At 34.4% G+C, this 16,191-nt stretch overlaps 4 protein-coding genes across 4 annotated transcripts; 2 read left to right on the top strand and 2 right to left on the bottom strand.

Moving 5' to 3' along the window:
* The first annotated feature begins 68 nt into the window (after positions 1 to 68).
* Positions 69 to 3,183, top strand: LOC116765860 (probable RNA-binding protein 46). The gene is made up of 4 exons (XM_032655486.2): positions 69 to 1,550; positions 1,695 to 2,185; positions 2,262 to 2,469; positions 2,581 to 3,183. The coding sequence occupies exons 1-4, from the start codon at positions 891 to 893 to the stop codon at positions 2,761 to 2,763; spliced, it is 1,542 nt and encodes a 513-aa protein (XP_032511377.1). The 5' UTR covers positions 69 to 890; the 3' UTR covers positions 2,764 to 3,183.
* Positions 3,184 to 3,847: 664 nt separating this feature from the next.
* Positions 3,848 to 7,119, top strand: LOC116765859 (aspartate--tRNA ligase, mitochondrial). The gene has a single exon (XM_032655484.2). It carries the CDS (start codon positions 3,927 to 3,929, stop codon positions 5,781 to 5,783), a length of 1,857 nt encoding a protein of 618 aa, XP_032511375.2. The 5' UTR covers positions 3,848 to 3,926; the 3' UTR covers positions 5,784 to 7,119.
* Positions 7,120 to 9,716: 2,597 nt separating this feature from the next.
* Positions 9,717 to 11,963, bottom strand: LOC116765686 (inducible metalloproteinase inhibitor protein-like). The gene is made up of 3 exons (XM_032655263.2): positions 10,832 to 11,963; positions 10,130 to 10,294; positions 9,717 to 10,015 (listed from the first exon to the last, which is right to left on the bottom strand). The coding sequence occupies exons 1-3, from the start codon at positions 10,890 to 10,892 to the stop codon at positions 9,807 to 9,809; spliced, it is 435 nt and encodes a 144-aa protein (XP_032511154.2). The 5' UTR covers positions 10,893 to 11,963; the 3' UTR covers positions 9,717 to 9,806.
* A 1,971-nt stretch (positions 11,964 to 13,934) lies between these two features.
* Positions 13,935 to 15,337, bottom strand: LOC116766062 (inducible metalloproteinase inhibitor protein-like). Its single transcript, XM_032655715.2, has 4 exons — positions 15,196 to 15,337; positions 14,519 to 14,683; positions 14,204 to 14,404; positions 13,935 to 14,116 (listed from the first exon to the last, which is right to left on the bottom strand). The coding sequence occupies exons 1-4, from the start codon at positions 15,254 to 15,256 to the stop codon at positions 14,091 to 14,093; spliced, it is 453 nt and encodes a 150-aa protein (XP_032511606.2). The 5' UTR covers positions 15,257 to 15,337; the 3' UTR covers positions 13,935 to 14,090.
* Between the last annotated feature and the right edge of the window lie 854 nt (positions 15,338 to 16,191).

Genomic DNA, 16,191 nt, shown 5'->3' with positions numbered 1-16,191 from the left:
TCTTTTATTTCGCCTTAACAAAACGAACACTACTTACTACTACAAATCAAACGAAAATAAGGCGGCGTTTTATATTATTACTTTAATTCTATATAAATCATTAAATTGACATGTCTCTGTTTAATAAGATCAATAATTCAATAACCAACAAAAGATAATTACAAAACTACATTAATAGATCCTCAAATAAACAAACTATTATTAATTAAAGCTCCACCTGTCGTGTGAAATACGAAACTAATACAGAATTAATAAAAAAACTATTTGATCACAAATGATACAATTTCAAAGAACTTTGATAAATAAATTAAGGTTTTTTACAGGATTTTAAAAGGAACTATCTTTCATAAATGTCAACGAATATTTTCTTAACAATTTAAAACACTCTCAGAGTCCGGAAATTGATTTTGATTCAATTGAAGTGTTATACAATGTTGTATATTGCGTCTTACATTATTGTTTATTTGTTGGGATAATATTATATGAATAAAATAAATTCAAGAGATTTGACTAGATTTCTAATAATTATCTCCGATTGATTATAGTGTTTCACAGTGAAAAAGATTGCATATTTATTCGTCAATATTACTGTTGTATTAATATAATTTATTGAAATATCTATTATTTAGGAAAAATAAACTTGCAAAAGTTTTATTTTACTTTAAAAATCTATTCTTATCACATTTCAATTTATGTCAAATAAATAATTTAGTAAAAGCTGTATAAGTTTCTAATGTAACTGATTAAAATTTTTGAATATTGTGTCGTCATATCCACCGGTACATTTGTCGGCGAGTATAAAGACAAGTGTAACTTTGTGTCGCCGCGCCAGAGCTGTAACGTAATTCGCGGCGACGGTGTATCAAAGTCGATCGTCTCGATTTATAAACATGGTGGAGACTAACAACCAGATGTCTTACAAACTGTTAGAGCTGATGCAGAGGACCGGCTACACTATCGCACAGAGAAACGGACAAAGGAAGTTCGGCCCACCGCCCAACTGGACCGGACCGCCGCCGCCCAGAGGATGCGAAGTGTTCGTCGGTAAGCTGCCAAGAGAAATATTCGAAGACGAGCTCGTCCCGCTGTTCTCGAGAGTCGGCAAGATATACGAGATGCGACTCATGATGGATTTCTCCGGCTCGAACCGCGGGTACGCATTCGTAATGTACACTGAACGGGCAGAGGCCACGGCGGCCGTGAAGCAACTCAACGGCTACGAGATACGCCCGCGACGACACATCGGAGTCGTAAAGTCCGTGGATAACTGTCGCCTGTTCGTAGGAAACATTCCCAAGACGAAGACCAAGGAGGACGTCAGGGAGGAGCTCTCCAAGCGCGTATCGGACATTGTGGACGTCATACTGTACAAGAACTGTTTTGATCGAAAGCTGAACCGGGGCTTCGCCTTCGTGGAGTTCACGTGTCACCGCGCAGCCGCTATGGCGAGGCGGGCGCTGGTGCCGGGCTGCGTGAGACTCTGGGACCAGGAAGTCATGGTGGATTGGGCTGAACCAGAACCTGACATAGATGACGAGCAGATGCAAAGGGTGAGTAGTATTAACTCTTCAGCTGAGCGATTAAAATATTATATTTTGTTTATGGCTACGTTATCTACGGTTTACGTTACGTTTAGATAAACAGAGCAATACGATCGGCGTTATTGTAAGTCCGTTGCGTGTATTCGGTTGCAGGTGAAGGTACTGTATGTGCGTAATTTCGAGATTCGGACGACCCCGGACGTGATCCAAAAGGTTTTCGAATCCACCATTAACCACAAAGTGGAACGAGTAAAAAAAATATATGACTATGCGTTCATACATTTTTACGAAAGAGAACACGCAGAGCTTGCTATAGCGAAATTACAAAACGCAGACATCGACGGTAGTAACATTGAAATAAGATGGGCCAAGCCCGTCGACCGCGACCTGTACCGCATACAGAAACTCAGTAGAGGCAATGCGAAGTTTAACAATAGCTTGGATTTGACACAAACCCTGTTGCTTTATAAACATCACATCGAAAAGCAGGAGTACGCAAACGGTCCCAAGGACGAAGGCATCGGCTCGGCCTGCGCTGGGGGCAGTTCCTGTTGCTCTCCGACAGACGCAAAGCCTCCAGTGTATTATCAGGCACCAGCTAACTATATTCTGGCAACGGTTAAGCTGGAATCCATGTGCAAACGGTCAGTCTAATTTTTGTAAACTACAACTTTAATGTGGTATGTGTTATAATTGTTCTAATGTAATTATACTTTTCAGCTACATGTGGTCTCCACCAGTATATGACTATCAAAAGTATGTGGATCCTACTGGCACAGAACTATGGGTGTGCCGTGTGGAGCTGCCTCAAGTGGGTCTGCCGCTGCTGTCTGTTGCGCAACGTGTGGGTCCCCTTGCAAGCCGAGCATGCTTCTCTCTTGAACAAGCTCATGTAGAGGCAGCAGAATTGGCCCTGCAGGCCTTGAAGGTGATTCTTAAACACTAACTTTCCTGAAATATATTTATATCTAAAGAACAGGTATTTGAGAAGGAGATTTCAAACTCTCAGATTTCAAAAATCTATTATAAATGGTTACAGATGTTGAGAGTGGACCTGATCCACCAGTCTCCTGGTTCCCTGTACTCCATGCCTGCAGCTTGTGTCGGTCTCCCTTGTGACTACCCGGTGTACTCGCTGGCGCCTGCTATTCCTGCTACACTACCTGGTTCCTTGCCAGCTCCACTTTCTGCTCCAATACCAACTATTTGGCGTACTGTTTAGATTTTAATTGCCCTTTGAACTTTGAATACTGTCCTTATTGTTGATACAATATGGATGGGATTCTATAGAAACAATTTTTTTATGTAAGTAGTTAATATTAAAATTTAGTTTTTCTTGTTATCACAATGGAAACGGGTTTTCTCGAGACTGTTCTTTGTTTAGATTATATTTTATATGTAATATTGTTGGGTATCATGTGTTATATCCCACAATATTACTTTCTCCTTGATAAGACCTCTTTGTTGACTCATTTTTGACCTTAGACTGCATAGTTTTTTTGTTATATGTTGATTAGCTATTTTAGTAGAAATATTTTTAAATGTAACGGCGGTAATTTTTATAAGTCCGCATCATCGGAGCTTCCTTGTGCATATACATCAGTATATTCAGAGAGAATGCACTGATATTAATATTTTTTTGTTGACGTACAAACTTAAGATAAATAAAACACATGTTGCATATACTTGAAGTTTATTTGTAATAATCCCAATAATGATTTCCTATTCAGTTCCACTGCACCAGTGGAACAAATTAGGGGTGAAATTAAATTATTAGTATAACCAATAGAAAACTGGTCACTTGTACCCTCATTTCCTTTTATGCACATACCTCTTACATTTTGTTCAATTTATTATTAACGAATAAACTGATAAAGTAGGGCATTGATAATCGTAATAATTTTACAATATTTTTAGGTAATAGTTATATTTTAAATATAGTCATGATATTTGAATTTTTTACCTTTATCTGGAGCTTTTAATAGGATGATATATTCTATGTATGCAGTGTTTGCTGTATTATTCTCCGGTATCAATATGAACGTCTAAAACTTTTAATTTGATCCTATGTATTCAGCGATTTAATTATGAAAAAGTTTCGATTAAATCCTGGTTCTTCACAATACACTTTTGATCCAGGCATTTTAAACTTTTTCCATATAACTGTTTCCATATTATACGAATGGGATTTTTCTACATAATGGATTGGTAATATTTACAAAAAGTTTTGCTTTTATTTGAACGCTTGCATGAATTTTGTATTGAATGTGACATTTATTGTGACATCTGACATGTGGATGCTGTAGTTTAATTTGACAATTGTATTTAACCGCGGGTGCTTACTCCTTACTCTTATAAACATAAACACGGTTTACAGATGAAATTATGTTTGGAAAAAGTGTATTTAGATCTTTACAAAAGCATGTCAACATATTAAGATGTTACAAAAGCCATCTGAGTCTTAAGAAATTTGAGATATTACTCAGACGCACACAAACAATTAGATGTCAGCATACAGTTAGAGATACGACAATTAAAACAAATCAAAATGAAGTTAATGCAAGAAGTTATAACTTAAACTCTTTTACACAAAGGACTCACACATGTGGAGAACTAAATCTAAGTCATGTTGGAAACAAGGTTATACTTTGTGGCTGGGTACAGTTTGTGCGTTTATCCAAGTTTTTACTCATCAGGGACTCGTACGGGCTAACCCAATGTATAATCAGCGGCTCTGATATTGACATGAAAGATTTACCATTAGAGACTATTGTTCAGATTGAAGGGACTGTAGTGGCACGACCGTCTACGATGGTGAATAAAGAAATGATTACTGGAAAAGTGGAAGTCGTTATTGACAAACTGAAAGTGTTGAACGAAGTAACGAAGTTGCCTTTTAATTTAAGGGATTATCAGAAACCAAAAGAACAGTTACGTCTTCAATATCGCTATATAGATTTAAGGTTTCCTGAGATGCAGTCAATTTTAAGAAAGCGGTCTGCAATGTTGCATGCTATGAGAAAGTTTCTCATAGAAGAACACAATTTTGTAGAAGTAGAAACACCAACGCTGTTCTGTCGCACACCCGGTGGAGCGAGAGAGTTTGTTGTCCCCACTCATCATTCCGGACTGTTCTATTCACTGGTTCAAAGTCCTCAGCAGTTCAAACAGATGTTGATGGCGGGTGGGGTGGACAGGTACTTCCAAGTGGCTCGTTGTTACAGAGATGAAACCACGCGGCCTGACAGACAGCCAGAGTTCACACAGCTCGATTTAGAACTATCATTTACAAGTTTAGAGAATGTTCTCTCTCTGATAGAGCAATTGTTGTATGACACATATCTCATACATCTACCAAAACCACCATTCAGAAGAATTACATACAGAGAGGCATTAGAAAAATATGGAAGTGACAAACCTAACATAACATATGACTTGTTATTGAGGGATGTTACAGAATTATTCCAAACAAATACTGACTCAAACTTTGGAGCATTTGTTCTGCCATATCCCAGTGAAGTTGGTAAACTTACAAGTAAACATAAAGAAAAAATAAAAGAGCTAAGAAAAAAATATAATGTGAAGGTCGTCTTGAATGAAAACATATCAAAAGAAGTAGGTAGTGATTTAAACAGTCAAATAACTAGTGAAGATTGTCATAACATTCTGTGTCTTGGTGATAGGGACGATGTTTGTATGTGTTTGGGTGATTTAAGGGAAGATTTGGCAACTTTGTTAAAATCTAGAAACCTTCTATCAGTGAAAAAGAGCTCCGAGCCACTGTGGGTGGTTGATTTTCCCTTATTTAATAAAGGAGATGAGGGTTTGCAAACTTGTCATCATCCGTTCACCGCCCCACATCCTGATGACATACACTTACTACATACAGATCCACTGAAAGTGAGATCACTTGCCTATGATATAGTGTTAAATGGCAATGAAGTCGGCGGTGGATCCATAAGAATCCATAATGGGGATTTACAGGAAAGGATCTTGGCAATGTTGGATATAGATCCGCAGCCTCTATCACACTTTATAAGTGCATTAAGAAGTGGTTGTCCTCCGCACGGAGGCATTGCTTTAGGTATTGATAGACTGATGGCGATCGCTTGTGACGCCGAATCTATAAGAGAGGTCATAGCATTCCCAAAATCCCACTTAGGCAAAGATCCACTCTCAGGAGCTCCCAACCTTTTAAGTGAAGACGATAAGAAGTATTATCATATTAAGACAGAGTCATGAAACATGTTTATGTAAAAAGTATTATTATAGTAATAGCACAAGTTTGTAATATATAAATAAATTACAGGTGAATAAAAAGTTGTTTAATGTTTAAGTGTATTTTTGTGTGAACATTATTATGATATATAAATAATTCCTAGGTTGGTTGTTTTAAATATGTCCTTTATCCGTTCAAAGTATAATTTCTAATACATAATAATTAAACGACTTATATTTTCCCTTTAACATGGTGCGGGAGACCAATATGACATGACTAGGGATGTAACGGTATGCAATTCATCTTTATTACTAACGATACTTGCAGTATAAATCTAGTTCTCATTAATATTGTTACGAAAATTAGCGTATGATTTTACTGTGCATTGTAATTATTATAAAATTTACATAAAATCAGGATTATAATTTTTTTCATATTTAATCTGTTTTATGAGCAAAATAAAAAAAAATTAGTCATAATTGGTGTACGACGTATTATAAAATAAGCATCGACTATATGTCGTAGCGGTAACATCACTAAGTTCGTCTATGACGTTACGTTATACGCTTAGCTTACTTTGTCTTTCCATTAGATTTTATTTGAATACTAGAAAACTGGGTAAGTTAAATATAAATTAATTAAGTGAGTAATTTCAGAATGATTATAGTCCTAGAATGTATTATTCGTAACAAGTCTTCTGTTTTATAATATTATTTCATTCATAAATTTAAAACTAGATTCATAATATTTTGCTTTCTTTTCTCTGCTCATTTGTAAACATTGAATAAATTTTTATGTTTTTAATGAGTTTGCGAAATAATAATTCTATTTATTATTAAACGTTATATTGGGACGGTGTCGTCTTTAATTACGGAAATAGATGGCAGTTGTTTAAAAAAACATTGAAAAAAATTACACAAGGACTTCAGTATCCAGACACTTAATGTAATTAACATTTACTTTTTTTGCACGGATGAAGGCAACATTGAAAACAACCAGCCAACCAACATTAAAATTTAATAATTACTCATAATTAGGTAAAATTCTTAAATTGATATATTTTTTATTTTACAATTGTATAGGAACAGTAGTTACAGTCCGTAATGATCACGACAACAATAATATCATATGTAGATGACATGGCCATTGAAGGATAGGACATAGTGCAGTTTTTAAGAAACTTCAGACGATCTTCCGTCCATAAACATGGGTGGAAGCTTTACACCAATAGAATTAAAGGCTTATTATTGTTAGGTATTAAGAAACATAATAAAATAATTCGCAACTTTTAAATTATATTGTATGTATTATTAAAAGTACTATAAAATCTCTAATAAACGAATGAATATGTGAAACTCTTTATCAATCGTGTGTAATTTAGTGAAATTTTCTTGGAGATAATTCCATTTATAGTATTGAAAATGCGTCTTAGATCTTAAAATTGTAAACGGATGATGAGAATAATGGTCCAGGTGATAAATATAGGTTAACATAATGTTTGTTTAAGTAATATATTAAAACAGATGAAAACAAAAATTCTGTGAAAGACAAATATTTCAGAATATAATATACGGTCAGCTGATGCGAGATGAGTACCTGCACTTCCGCCGAGGGAATTTTAATTAGTCCCATTACGTGAGCGGCTGTAATGCAACATGGGACAGATTGAAGAAAGACGGCCGGTGATAACTCAACTTTAAAAGAAACAAAGCGATATCACAGCGACAAACAACCAACAACCTGTCAGACTACTGTTTACGTAGAACGTAACGTATAAAGTTCCAATATACTTTTCAACAACAGCTCGCAGCGTTCGTATGTGACCAATGTGAAACTAACAGGTTAAGTAGGGTCAGTACCATCGGGAAACATAATGTGGAATATACTTACCGTGGTTCGGGTATTTTTCATTCATCACAAACAAACAAAAGCAGGAGAATTTCGTAGTCATTTTAATATTTAGTGTTTAAATATCATCCCACTAGTTGTTTGTATTTTCATATTTATCAGCTATTAATAATATACGTTACTGGAACCTAACATACCGGTACTTTTAGGATATCTTTTCAAGGGTAATTTTTTAATTGAAGGAAACCAGTTACAAAAAAATGTTAAGGAAAAACGTTGGCGTTCACGTTGGCTATGTGTGTATTTGTTACATCATTGTTAGTGAATTTAATATTGAGTATATCAGTACTCGAAGAAATGGCCGAATTGCAGGGAAATTTATTTTTTATTAAAAAATGTTTACCCCACATAAGTATAGTTACTGAAATGTTGATCGACTCTTATGTTGATATTATTCAACGGATTTAATATATTTTGTGGTAGAATATTTGTAAAATGTGGTTACAGTTGATAACCCTTGAAAATACACCAAATTCTTCAAAAACGTAAAAACCCAAGTATGTATACGGATAAAAATACATTATTTTTATTTGATTTTAATGATGTTTGTATTCAATCTAGCATCGATCATCTATCTGAACCGTTACAAATCAATTACATCATTAGTCATTAGGTATATTAATGTCAATACCGGTAATCATAAATTTTAGCGATCACAGAGAACAGTTAGAATTTTCTGTAAGGCACCCGAAACTTTGTACTCTGTACTTTTTTTGGGTTTTATTTTAAATAACGCCCTCATTCAATTCGCAAACAATGGACACCCTTTTTATGGAACGTACCTATGTATGTTTATTTTGGTGCAGAAACGGGCTCTCATATAAATTTCAACCGCACCACAACTCATCTTTTGACATTCTTTGTGACTATGAAATAAAAAATTGAAGTAATTTTATTTGCTGGAGGTGTCATTTTATGTGGTGTATTAAGTGTGGTCTCTTTATGTGGTACTATAATAATATTTACGAATTCCTGGTATGTGGAAAGGAATTCTTATAATTTAATTTGAATTAATTATTATTCAATGTTCAGAGAATTAGTTAAGGTAAACGTGGAGTAAATTATATACAATAAGAATTACGTATTTCTTTCAAGCTATTAGTGGGCTCTGATATTTTAATTTTATGGCAGCTAGTCGGTACCCAAAAACGTGCCTACCGATGTGGACTTTTGGTTTTTTCAGCTCTTTTACAAAATTGTTTTCATTCTGATTTCATTTTTTGTACTATATTATTCACTCTAGTTTGAACGTTCGAAATAGGTGATAAACATACCCATCGGTAGGTGAGGAAACATAGGTTATGGGACTGAATAAAGTGGCGAGCATAAAAACGGACTCTGTTGGTTCTAGAGATGATTTCCGAGCCTCACTATACAGGTAAAGTAATCTGTATGTATGTATATGTTTGTAGCGTCACAATACATACGAAGTTTCTCCCTATTCTCAATCAATAGCCGACGTTAATACTACAGGGTGCGAAGATTTGCGAATAAATTACTCTTAACGGTTCGTGTGTAGTGTGATGGCAACGTAGAGTAAGCTTACTGGATGGTGTCGTGATATTTATTTCTAACTCCGGCGATCATTATTCGTTGGGGTCTCAGTAACGAACTTCATACTCTAAGTCTATTCTTATTTCTGATATATATTATTCAAGTCCGTTGTGTTATATTTATTATATACATATTTATACGAATCACAATTCTTATTTTTAAAGTGTATGCTGATCTCCTGACACGTTTGGTAGCACCTTTTTCCTAGAAATATTGTTTGAGTTTATAGATATAAGATTTCAATATTTTTATTCTTATAGCCACAGATATTACATTAAAATATGACTATTACAATAGCAGTAAAGCTCAAAGCAGGTGGCCATATTTATATTTGTGAATTGATACTTACTGTATAACTCATAAAGTATTCTTAAGTCAATAGTTATTTTTTGGTGAAAGGAAAATAACTTTGTTTTTTTAATACATATTTCTATAGCGTTATCCTTAAAAGTCTTCATTGTCAAGTTCTTGTAAGTGTAACTGACAAGAAATAATTAAATTTTAGTTTGTAAATATATATTAATGTTATTATATATTAAAAGGTCCGTCCTAACTGACAGGTCCAATAAAATATGTCTAAAAGATCACATACGGCACTCCTCATAAGGGACACATTGTTTTTTGCTGTTCCTCCAATAGCCATCATCGCAGCGACACGCAGGTTCACAGATCACAGTGATACCTATTCGTCCAACGAATCTACATCTCTTTCCAGACGCGACTGCGTTATCGCAACCCTCATTACACACGGGACAGACGTCGAAGTGCTCATTGTTAGGGCAGTCGATGGGAGCTGGAGACGAACGGGGAGCATCGTTGTGTAAGATTAAATAAAATAATGTCATTGAAAAGGAGCTGCTCAGAGAACACTCATTCTGTAGATCTCATTCATTAAATAAACACTTACGACATTGTCTCGTCGGTATACAGGTCCCATTGGACACTCTGTGGTACTGGAGGTCACACGTGCAGGCACTGGCGCAAGGGTCGGGGCAGTCTTCACCGGGGCAACAGTCCGATTTGCAACTTATACCATCTTTGAGATGTTCATTGGGTCCACATACTTTTTTCACTGCAACGACGTAAAATCTCATGTAGTTTTAGCAATAAGCACTATAGTTTCTGACGTGATTTATTTCGTGTGCCCACATTTTAATTATTATTAGGGACACTTGCACCAGATCGGTTTTCGTTTTTGTTTATTTATGAAGTCAACAAGAACTTATTAAGTGACTTAGGGAGAGGTCAAAAAAACCTATAGTTCTATCCCGGGGAGACCCACACAGCCTTCCGACGGCCCCATGGGTCAGAACACACCGATAAACTGCTTCCCCAAAGAAAAAACTAATTATATAGTCATCTTGGTCTTTCTTTTAATTAGAAGTTAGATAATAAATAATATATTTTTTTATATACAGATGTCTGAGCGTTTTTGCGTATAACAGTTTTAACATTCATATATTCTTTCAACGCGGGAGTTGAGAGTGCGTTATGTCATGTTTGTTTGATCTTGAGTTCTGTTCTTGCTTTAAGAAATTTAATTAACACATTAAATATAATAAAGAATTGCCTTGATAAAAATGACAAACAAATAAAAAGAAACAATTACCTCTGCCATAACAAGACACAATACTTAAACACAACACTAACAAGACGACAGAACGCGCCATGACTGATTAATACGATGCAATGAAGATTGAAATAAAAATTTGTTCCTTTATAGCAGTGAGGCTTCAATGTCTGGTGTCTTGCTTTATTGTTTTTCAGAAGCGTTTCTCTGATGTATTTCAAAGTATAGATTATTCAGATGTAATTATTTATGAATTAAATATCTATTAATGTTGAATTTAAAGTGTGACCGAAGTGGATACAATTATCAAGGACCACTAAAAATAATGTTTCCATTATTAAGGAAAGTCAAAACTTTTATACTATACTTAGTTACTGTAAACAGATTAAACTAATCATCTTTTTTCTTCTCATAGTCCTTTCTTCGTCATACAATCAATACAATGCAGTCACTGTGGCCTTATTTGTTGTACAATAATATATTATATATAGTAAATGTTTATACGGCGTACGTTGCAGACAGTTTAGTGAGTTTAATAATGTCATTGTTGGTGAAGGTGATCGTGAATCCAGTAATAACATTTAATTGTTTCGTGTCATGATAACACACTACCGACCATTAACGACTTTATTTCCGTGGATGTTCTTTAACATTAAATATATGTTTTCATAAATATTTATCATTATTTGACGAAATTTCGTTTCGTTTTAATAATGACAGACAGATAAAAGTGACAAAGCGTAACGTTACCTCTCCCAATGCACGATACTAGCTGTGCTGTGTTGTTCAATGAAAATAATATTTGACAATTTAATCAATGTTTTCGTATTTTACTTCCGAATATTTATAATATTTGCAACACAAATTACGCCTTAAAATCTGAATTATGGAACTTTAGTGTGAATGCGCTTGTGTTTCAGGTTTTTCTTGGTCAAACGCCGACTAGTGGTGTCTTCTGAGTCAGGGTCGTATTTTTGCAGATGACAATTTCATTAACCCTTATAAGATTTCACCCGTTACTGTAGGACCTACATATTTCTTCCCACGGAGACCTATGAATTATGAAATGATAATTGTTGTATGGTTAAAAAACAGTTATGACAACCAACTGGTAGCGACAACTGTACAAAATACGACTTGTACGTAATGTTTCTTAGAGAAGTTTACAGAATTTAGGGTAGTATATTATTTTGGTCTCCAAGGTACATTCATGGAACGTGTCATAAAAATCCGTTAAGTATTTTTTTTCGTGGAAGAGTTATAAATATCCATACATCTGTGTATATTCACTAACTTTGAAAACAATAATATTAATATGGTATTTTAAGATTGAACACAAACTAACATTGAGACCTTAATCTGGCAACCAGTGGGCAGCCTTAGGGTAGGGCGTAGGCTTTTCATATTTATGTAGTCAATGGATCATATTTTATAAATTTACTTATTCTTAACTATTAATTCATACGTCATAAACGTTATTCTTAAAGGCTTACGACTAAATATATTTTAAAAAACCAACGTATGTTTAGAAATAAAGTAATCTTCAAAACTTCTATGGCTTTTTGGTAACATGTAAAGAATGTCTTCCTGTTATAAATCTCAGTAATCGCTAACTAATATAATGATTTGTTATATTAGTGTCGACGTTGTTTTTTAGTCACGCTGACGTTACCGGCTTTGTCGACTCTTGATCTTTCGTTACTGGAGCCCGAACTCAACCGGGCACAACCAACGGAATCCAAGTATAAAAGTAGAGCCGCAAAGTAAACAGGAGAACCATGAAAATAGTTAAGCCAGACAATAAGATAACACAAGTCTATAGACAATAAGCCTATTAAAGGGACTTAAACTAAAGAATGGCGAACAGACAAAACTACTCGGATTTAACATAATACATTATGTTTGTGGAAGATGTTAATGCATGTAGTGAGATAACAAATACATTGAATCTCAATTACAAGAGCATTCAGCCTTTGACATAGAATAAAGCGTGGAGAAAGATCTATTTACTACACACATGATTGTATGCATAAAACAATTCGGACTAACTTCAACCCAAAAGATAAAAGTGGACGTGGATCTTTCCTTTTTTTTTCTCAATTTGATAGAACAATTTTTTTCTCAATTTATGAGGTTAACTGGCTTCGACTCAGACTGCCATTTTACGATATTCTTCAACCTACAATCGGTAAAAAACAAAAAGATAATAAAAGACTCTCAAACTCGAACCACGAAAACACAAAAATTGTTCAAGTCTTTATCAATAACAGCGATTACATTACATAACAGCACCTCTGAGTAGATCAGAAGTTAGCGGAAAAATTCATAAACATTGTTTCTAACGTGTATCCCACTAGCACCAGAGGGTAGGATAATCAAACTTGATGGGATATTAATAAAAATCTTCATTATTGGAGGTGAGGCACAAAGGGATCAGATTTCACAAATAAACATTCAAATAAGACTGTTACAATAAAATGATGGGCCTATACTGTCCCAAGAAATGATCAGTGTAAATAGAAATTTATGAACCACCTGAACTTTGCTAGTGACAACATACCTGAAGGCTGAAAGTGAGGAACAACTAAAAAGTATGATGATCAAGTTGCTCAACATAACTATCAATCAATCAATGTTGGACTGAAAATAAGCTTGTTGAAACTTATCACCGTTAGAGGATGACTTTTTTTGAGTTCTTTCAATAAATATATAAAAAAGCTGAGAGAAGAATAACAATCACATTGGAACAGTGCGATACGTTTTCTTTGGGACTCCACCAAAAGAAACCGTATCGTCCCATCATCAAAAGGAACATATTACCATGCATGTGTTGTTATACTGTCAGCTCTAGCAGGAAGAATATGTTGCATTGAACACTGGTCGGAAGTCCAACGCTAAAACAAAGGAAGTCTTGATGCTTCGTCCCTAAGCTATGTAAACAACTATATGTATATTATATAATATGTATCAGTGGACGTATTTACATGCGAAGACTAAGTATTTACTTAAGTTACATTTCAAGTTAGTAACTAATTGGAAAAATATAGGATTGTTATTATTATTATAAAGTAAAAAAAAACAAACAATCTGAACTGAACGTAATTACATTAACGACAACCAGAGGATTATTAATAGTTCAAAGTTTCTTTAAAATGTATTTAAATTTACGTTTATTTAAGTTATAATTTAAACTTAACTTAATATACAATAATGATGACTGCAACAGTTTAAGAGCCGTAAAAGTTATTGTTTTAATGTCGTTATTAGAAAAATTAATTATTTTTATCGTTTCTTTACTTTAGTTGCACTCTTCCTGAACTTGCGCTGAAAAGCAATTTGGAAGTTTATTTAGATGTTTGGATTATAAAACATTAAACAAAAAAGGTGGCTGATATTTGATAGTTCACTCACGGCACTCCTCATAAGGGACACATTGTTTTTTGCTGTTCCTCCAATAGCCATCATCGCAGCGACACGCAGGTTCACAGATCACAGTGATACCTATTCGTCCAACGAATCTACATCTCTTTCCAGACGCGACCGCGTTATCGCAACCCTCATTACACACGGGACAGACGTCGAAGTGCTCATTGTTAGGGCAGTCGATGGGAGCTGGAGACGAACGGGGAGCATCGTTGTGTAAGATTAAATAAAATAATGTCATTGAAAAGGAGCTGCTCAGAGAACACTCATTCTGTAGATCTCATTCATTAAATAAACACTTACGACATTTTCTCGTCGGTATACAGGTCCCATTGGACACTCTGTGGTACTGGAGGTCACACGTGCAGGCACTGGCGCAAGGGTCGGGGCAGTCTTCACCGGGGCAACAGTCCGATTTACAACTTATACCATCTTTGAGATGTTCATTGGGTCCACATATGTCCTCAACTGCAAGTACGAGTATATATAATGCAAGTTATATAAGTGTATTAAAATCAGCTTATATAAGTAGTTTTTTTTATATAGTTTTACAATATATAAAAGTGTAAAATGGAAAAGTGTTTACCAATTTTTGTTATCGTTATTTTTTGTAAGACATATTTCATTATAAATATTACACCCATGGATACCAAAAAATGACAATCAAAATGTAATTAAATTACTAATAATATTTAGATGATGAAGTGCACAAATTGAAAAACTAAATAAATGAAAGAGAGTTTGAGAAACGACTGAAGTTGGCAATGAAAATAGACGCTGAATATCGTTTGAACTTATTACATTTAATATGAACATTTTAAATTGAGAACTTTCAAGCCTCTTCTGGAAAATGATAAAATCAGATGGATAAAATCAAGAATGAGTATGTTCAACAGTTTGGAAGTTCCGCTAAGGTTACTCCATCTTACGATATTGAGAGTTAAAATGAGTGATAATGTACATAGTACATAATTAATTACCTTCGTCATAACAAGACACAATACTTAAACACAACACTAACAAGACCAGTGAACGCGCCATGACTGATTAATACGATGCAATGAAGATTGAAATAAAAAAGTCGTTCTTATATAGCAGTGAGGCTTCAATGTCTGGTGTCTTGCTCTATTGTTTGTTAAAAGTGTTTTTCTGAATAAAATACAAATTATTCAGATGTAAATACATCTTAAGCTCATTGTTATTAATGTTAAATTGAAGTATTTATTAGATTCCTAGAATATAAAATGTTTTTTTTTTCTCTTTGGTTCATTTTAGAATATTGACATGTAAAATATATAAAATAATCCACTCGTGTTTGTGTTTATTAAACTGTATTTATTACACAGGGACGTAAAAGTTATTTTAATATTAATAGATAAAACTAAGGTTATATGGAATTAGGAAATTGGGTTTAAATAATGATAATGTGAATGTAAAATTGCAATATATTTCATGTTATCATATGGAGGACCAAATTAAACACAATATATTATTTATTTAATTTGCAAAAAAATATGTCATCATCATCATCATCATCAGCCTATAGAAGCCCACTGCTCAGCAAAGGTCTCTTCTCATATGGAGAAGGTTAGAGCATTAATCACCACGCTTGCTCAAGACGGGTTGGCGATTTTAATCTTATAATTTGAAATGATAAGACCAGGTTTCCTCACGATGTTTTCCTTCACCGTCCGTCAGTGGTGTCTGAATACTCATAGAAAGTATATCTGACTCGGAAAAGATCACATTGGTACTTGCCAGGTTTCGAACCCGCGCCATCACGTATGAGAGGCGGGCCTTTAACCTCCAGGCCACCACGACCATAAAAAATATATGTAGTGTGTGTATTTTAGAAAACTTTATTTAGGATAAAAAGATGAATGCGATATGAATGTTCCATGAGCATCTTTAACACGAGACATTTCTGCATGTTCACACTGTATCGTGTTATAGTCATTTCTAGTCAATCGATATAT

This window comes from Danaus plexippus, chromosome 11, assembly GCF_018135715.1.
Source record: "Danaus plexippus chromosome 11, MEX_DaPlex, whole genome shotgun sequence".
In the NCBI taxonomy this organism is placed as follows: Eukaryota; Metazoa; Arthropoda; class Insecta; order Lepidoptera; family Nymphalidae; genus Danaus; species Danaus plexippus.
The sequence above is the reverse complement of the archived record's forward strand: the minus strand, read 5'-3'. Positions and strand labels throughout refer to the sequence as shown.

Coding starts and splice junctions, on each gene's coding strand:
- LOC116765859 (XM_032655484.2), top strand. CDS start 3,927: ATGTTTGGAAAAAGTGTATTTAGATCTTTACAAAAGCATGTCAACATA.
- LOC116766062 (XM_032655715.2), bottom strand. CDS start 15,256: ATGGCGCGTTCACTGGTCTTGTTAGTGTTGTGTTTAAGTATTGTGTCT. Junction 14,684..15,195: donor TGTGTCTTGTTATGACGAAG/GTAATTAATTAT, acceptor TCGTACTTGCAG/TTGAGGACATATGTGGACCC. Junction 14,117..14,203: donor TGTCCCTTATGAGGAGTGCC/GTGAGTGAACTA, acceptor ATTGCTTTTCAG/CGCAAGTTCAGGAAGAGTGC.
- LOC116765860 (XM_032655486.2), top strand. CDS start 891: ATGGTGGAGACTAACAACCAGATGTCTTACAAACTGTTAGAGCTGATG. Junction 2,186..2,261: donor CTGGAATCCATGTGCAAACG/GTCAGTCTAATT, acceptor TATACTTTTCAG/CTACATGTGGTCTCCACCAG. Junction 2,470..2,580: donor TGGCCCTGCAGGCCTTGAAG/GTGATTCTTAAA, acceptor AAATGGTTACAG/ATGTTGAGAGTGGACCTGAT.
- LOC116765686 (XM_032655263.2), bottom strand. CDS start 10,892: ATGGCGCGTTCTGTCGTCTTGTTAGTGTTGTGTTTAAGTATTGTGTCT. Junction 10,295..10,831: donor TGTGTCTTGTTATGGCAGAG/GTAATTGTTTCT, acceptor ACGTCGTTGCAG/TGAAAAAAGTATGTGGACCC. Junction 10,016..10,129: donor TATACCGACGAGACAATGTC/GTAAGTGTTTAT, acceptor GTTCGTCTCCAG/CTCCCATCGACTGCCCTAAC.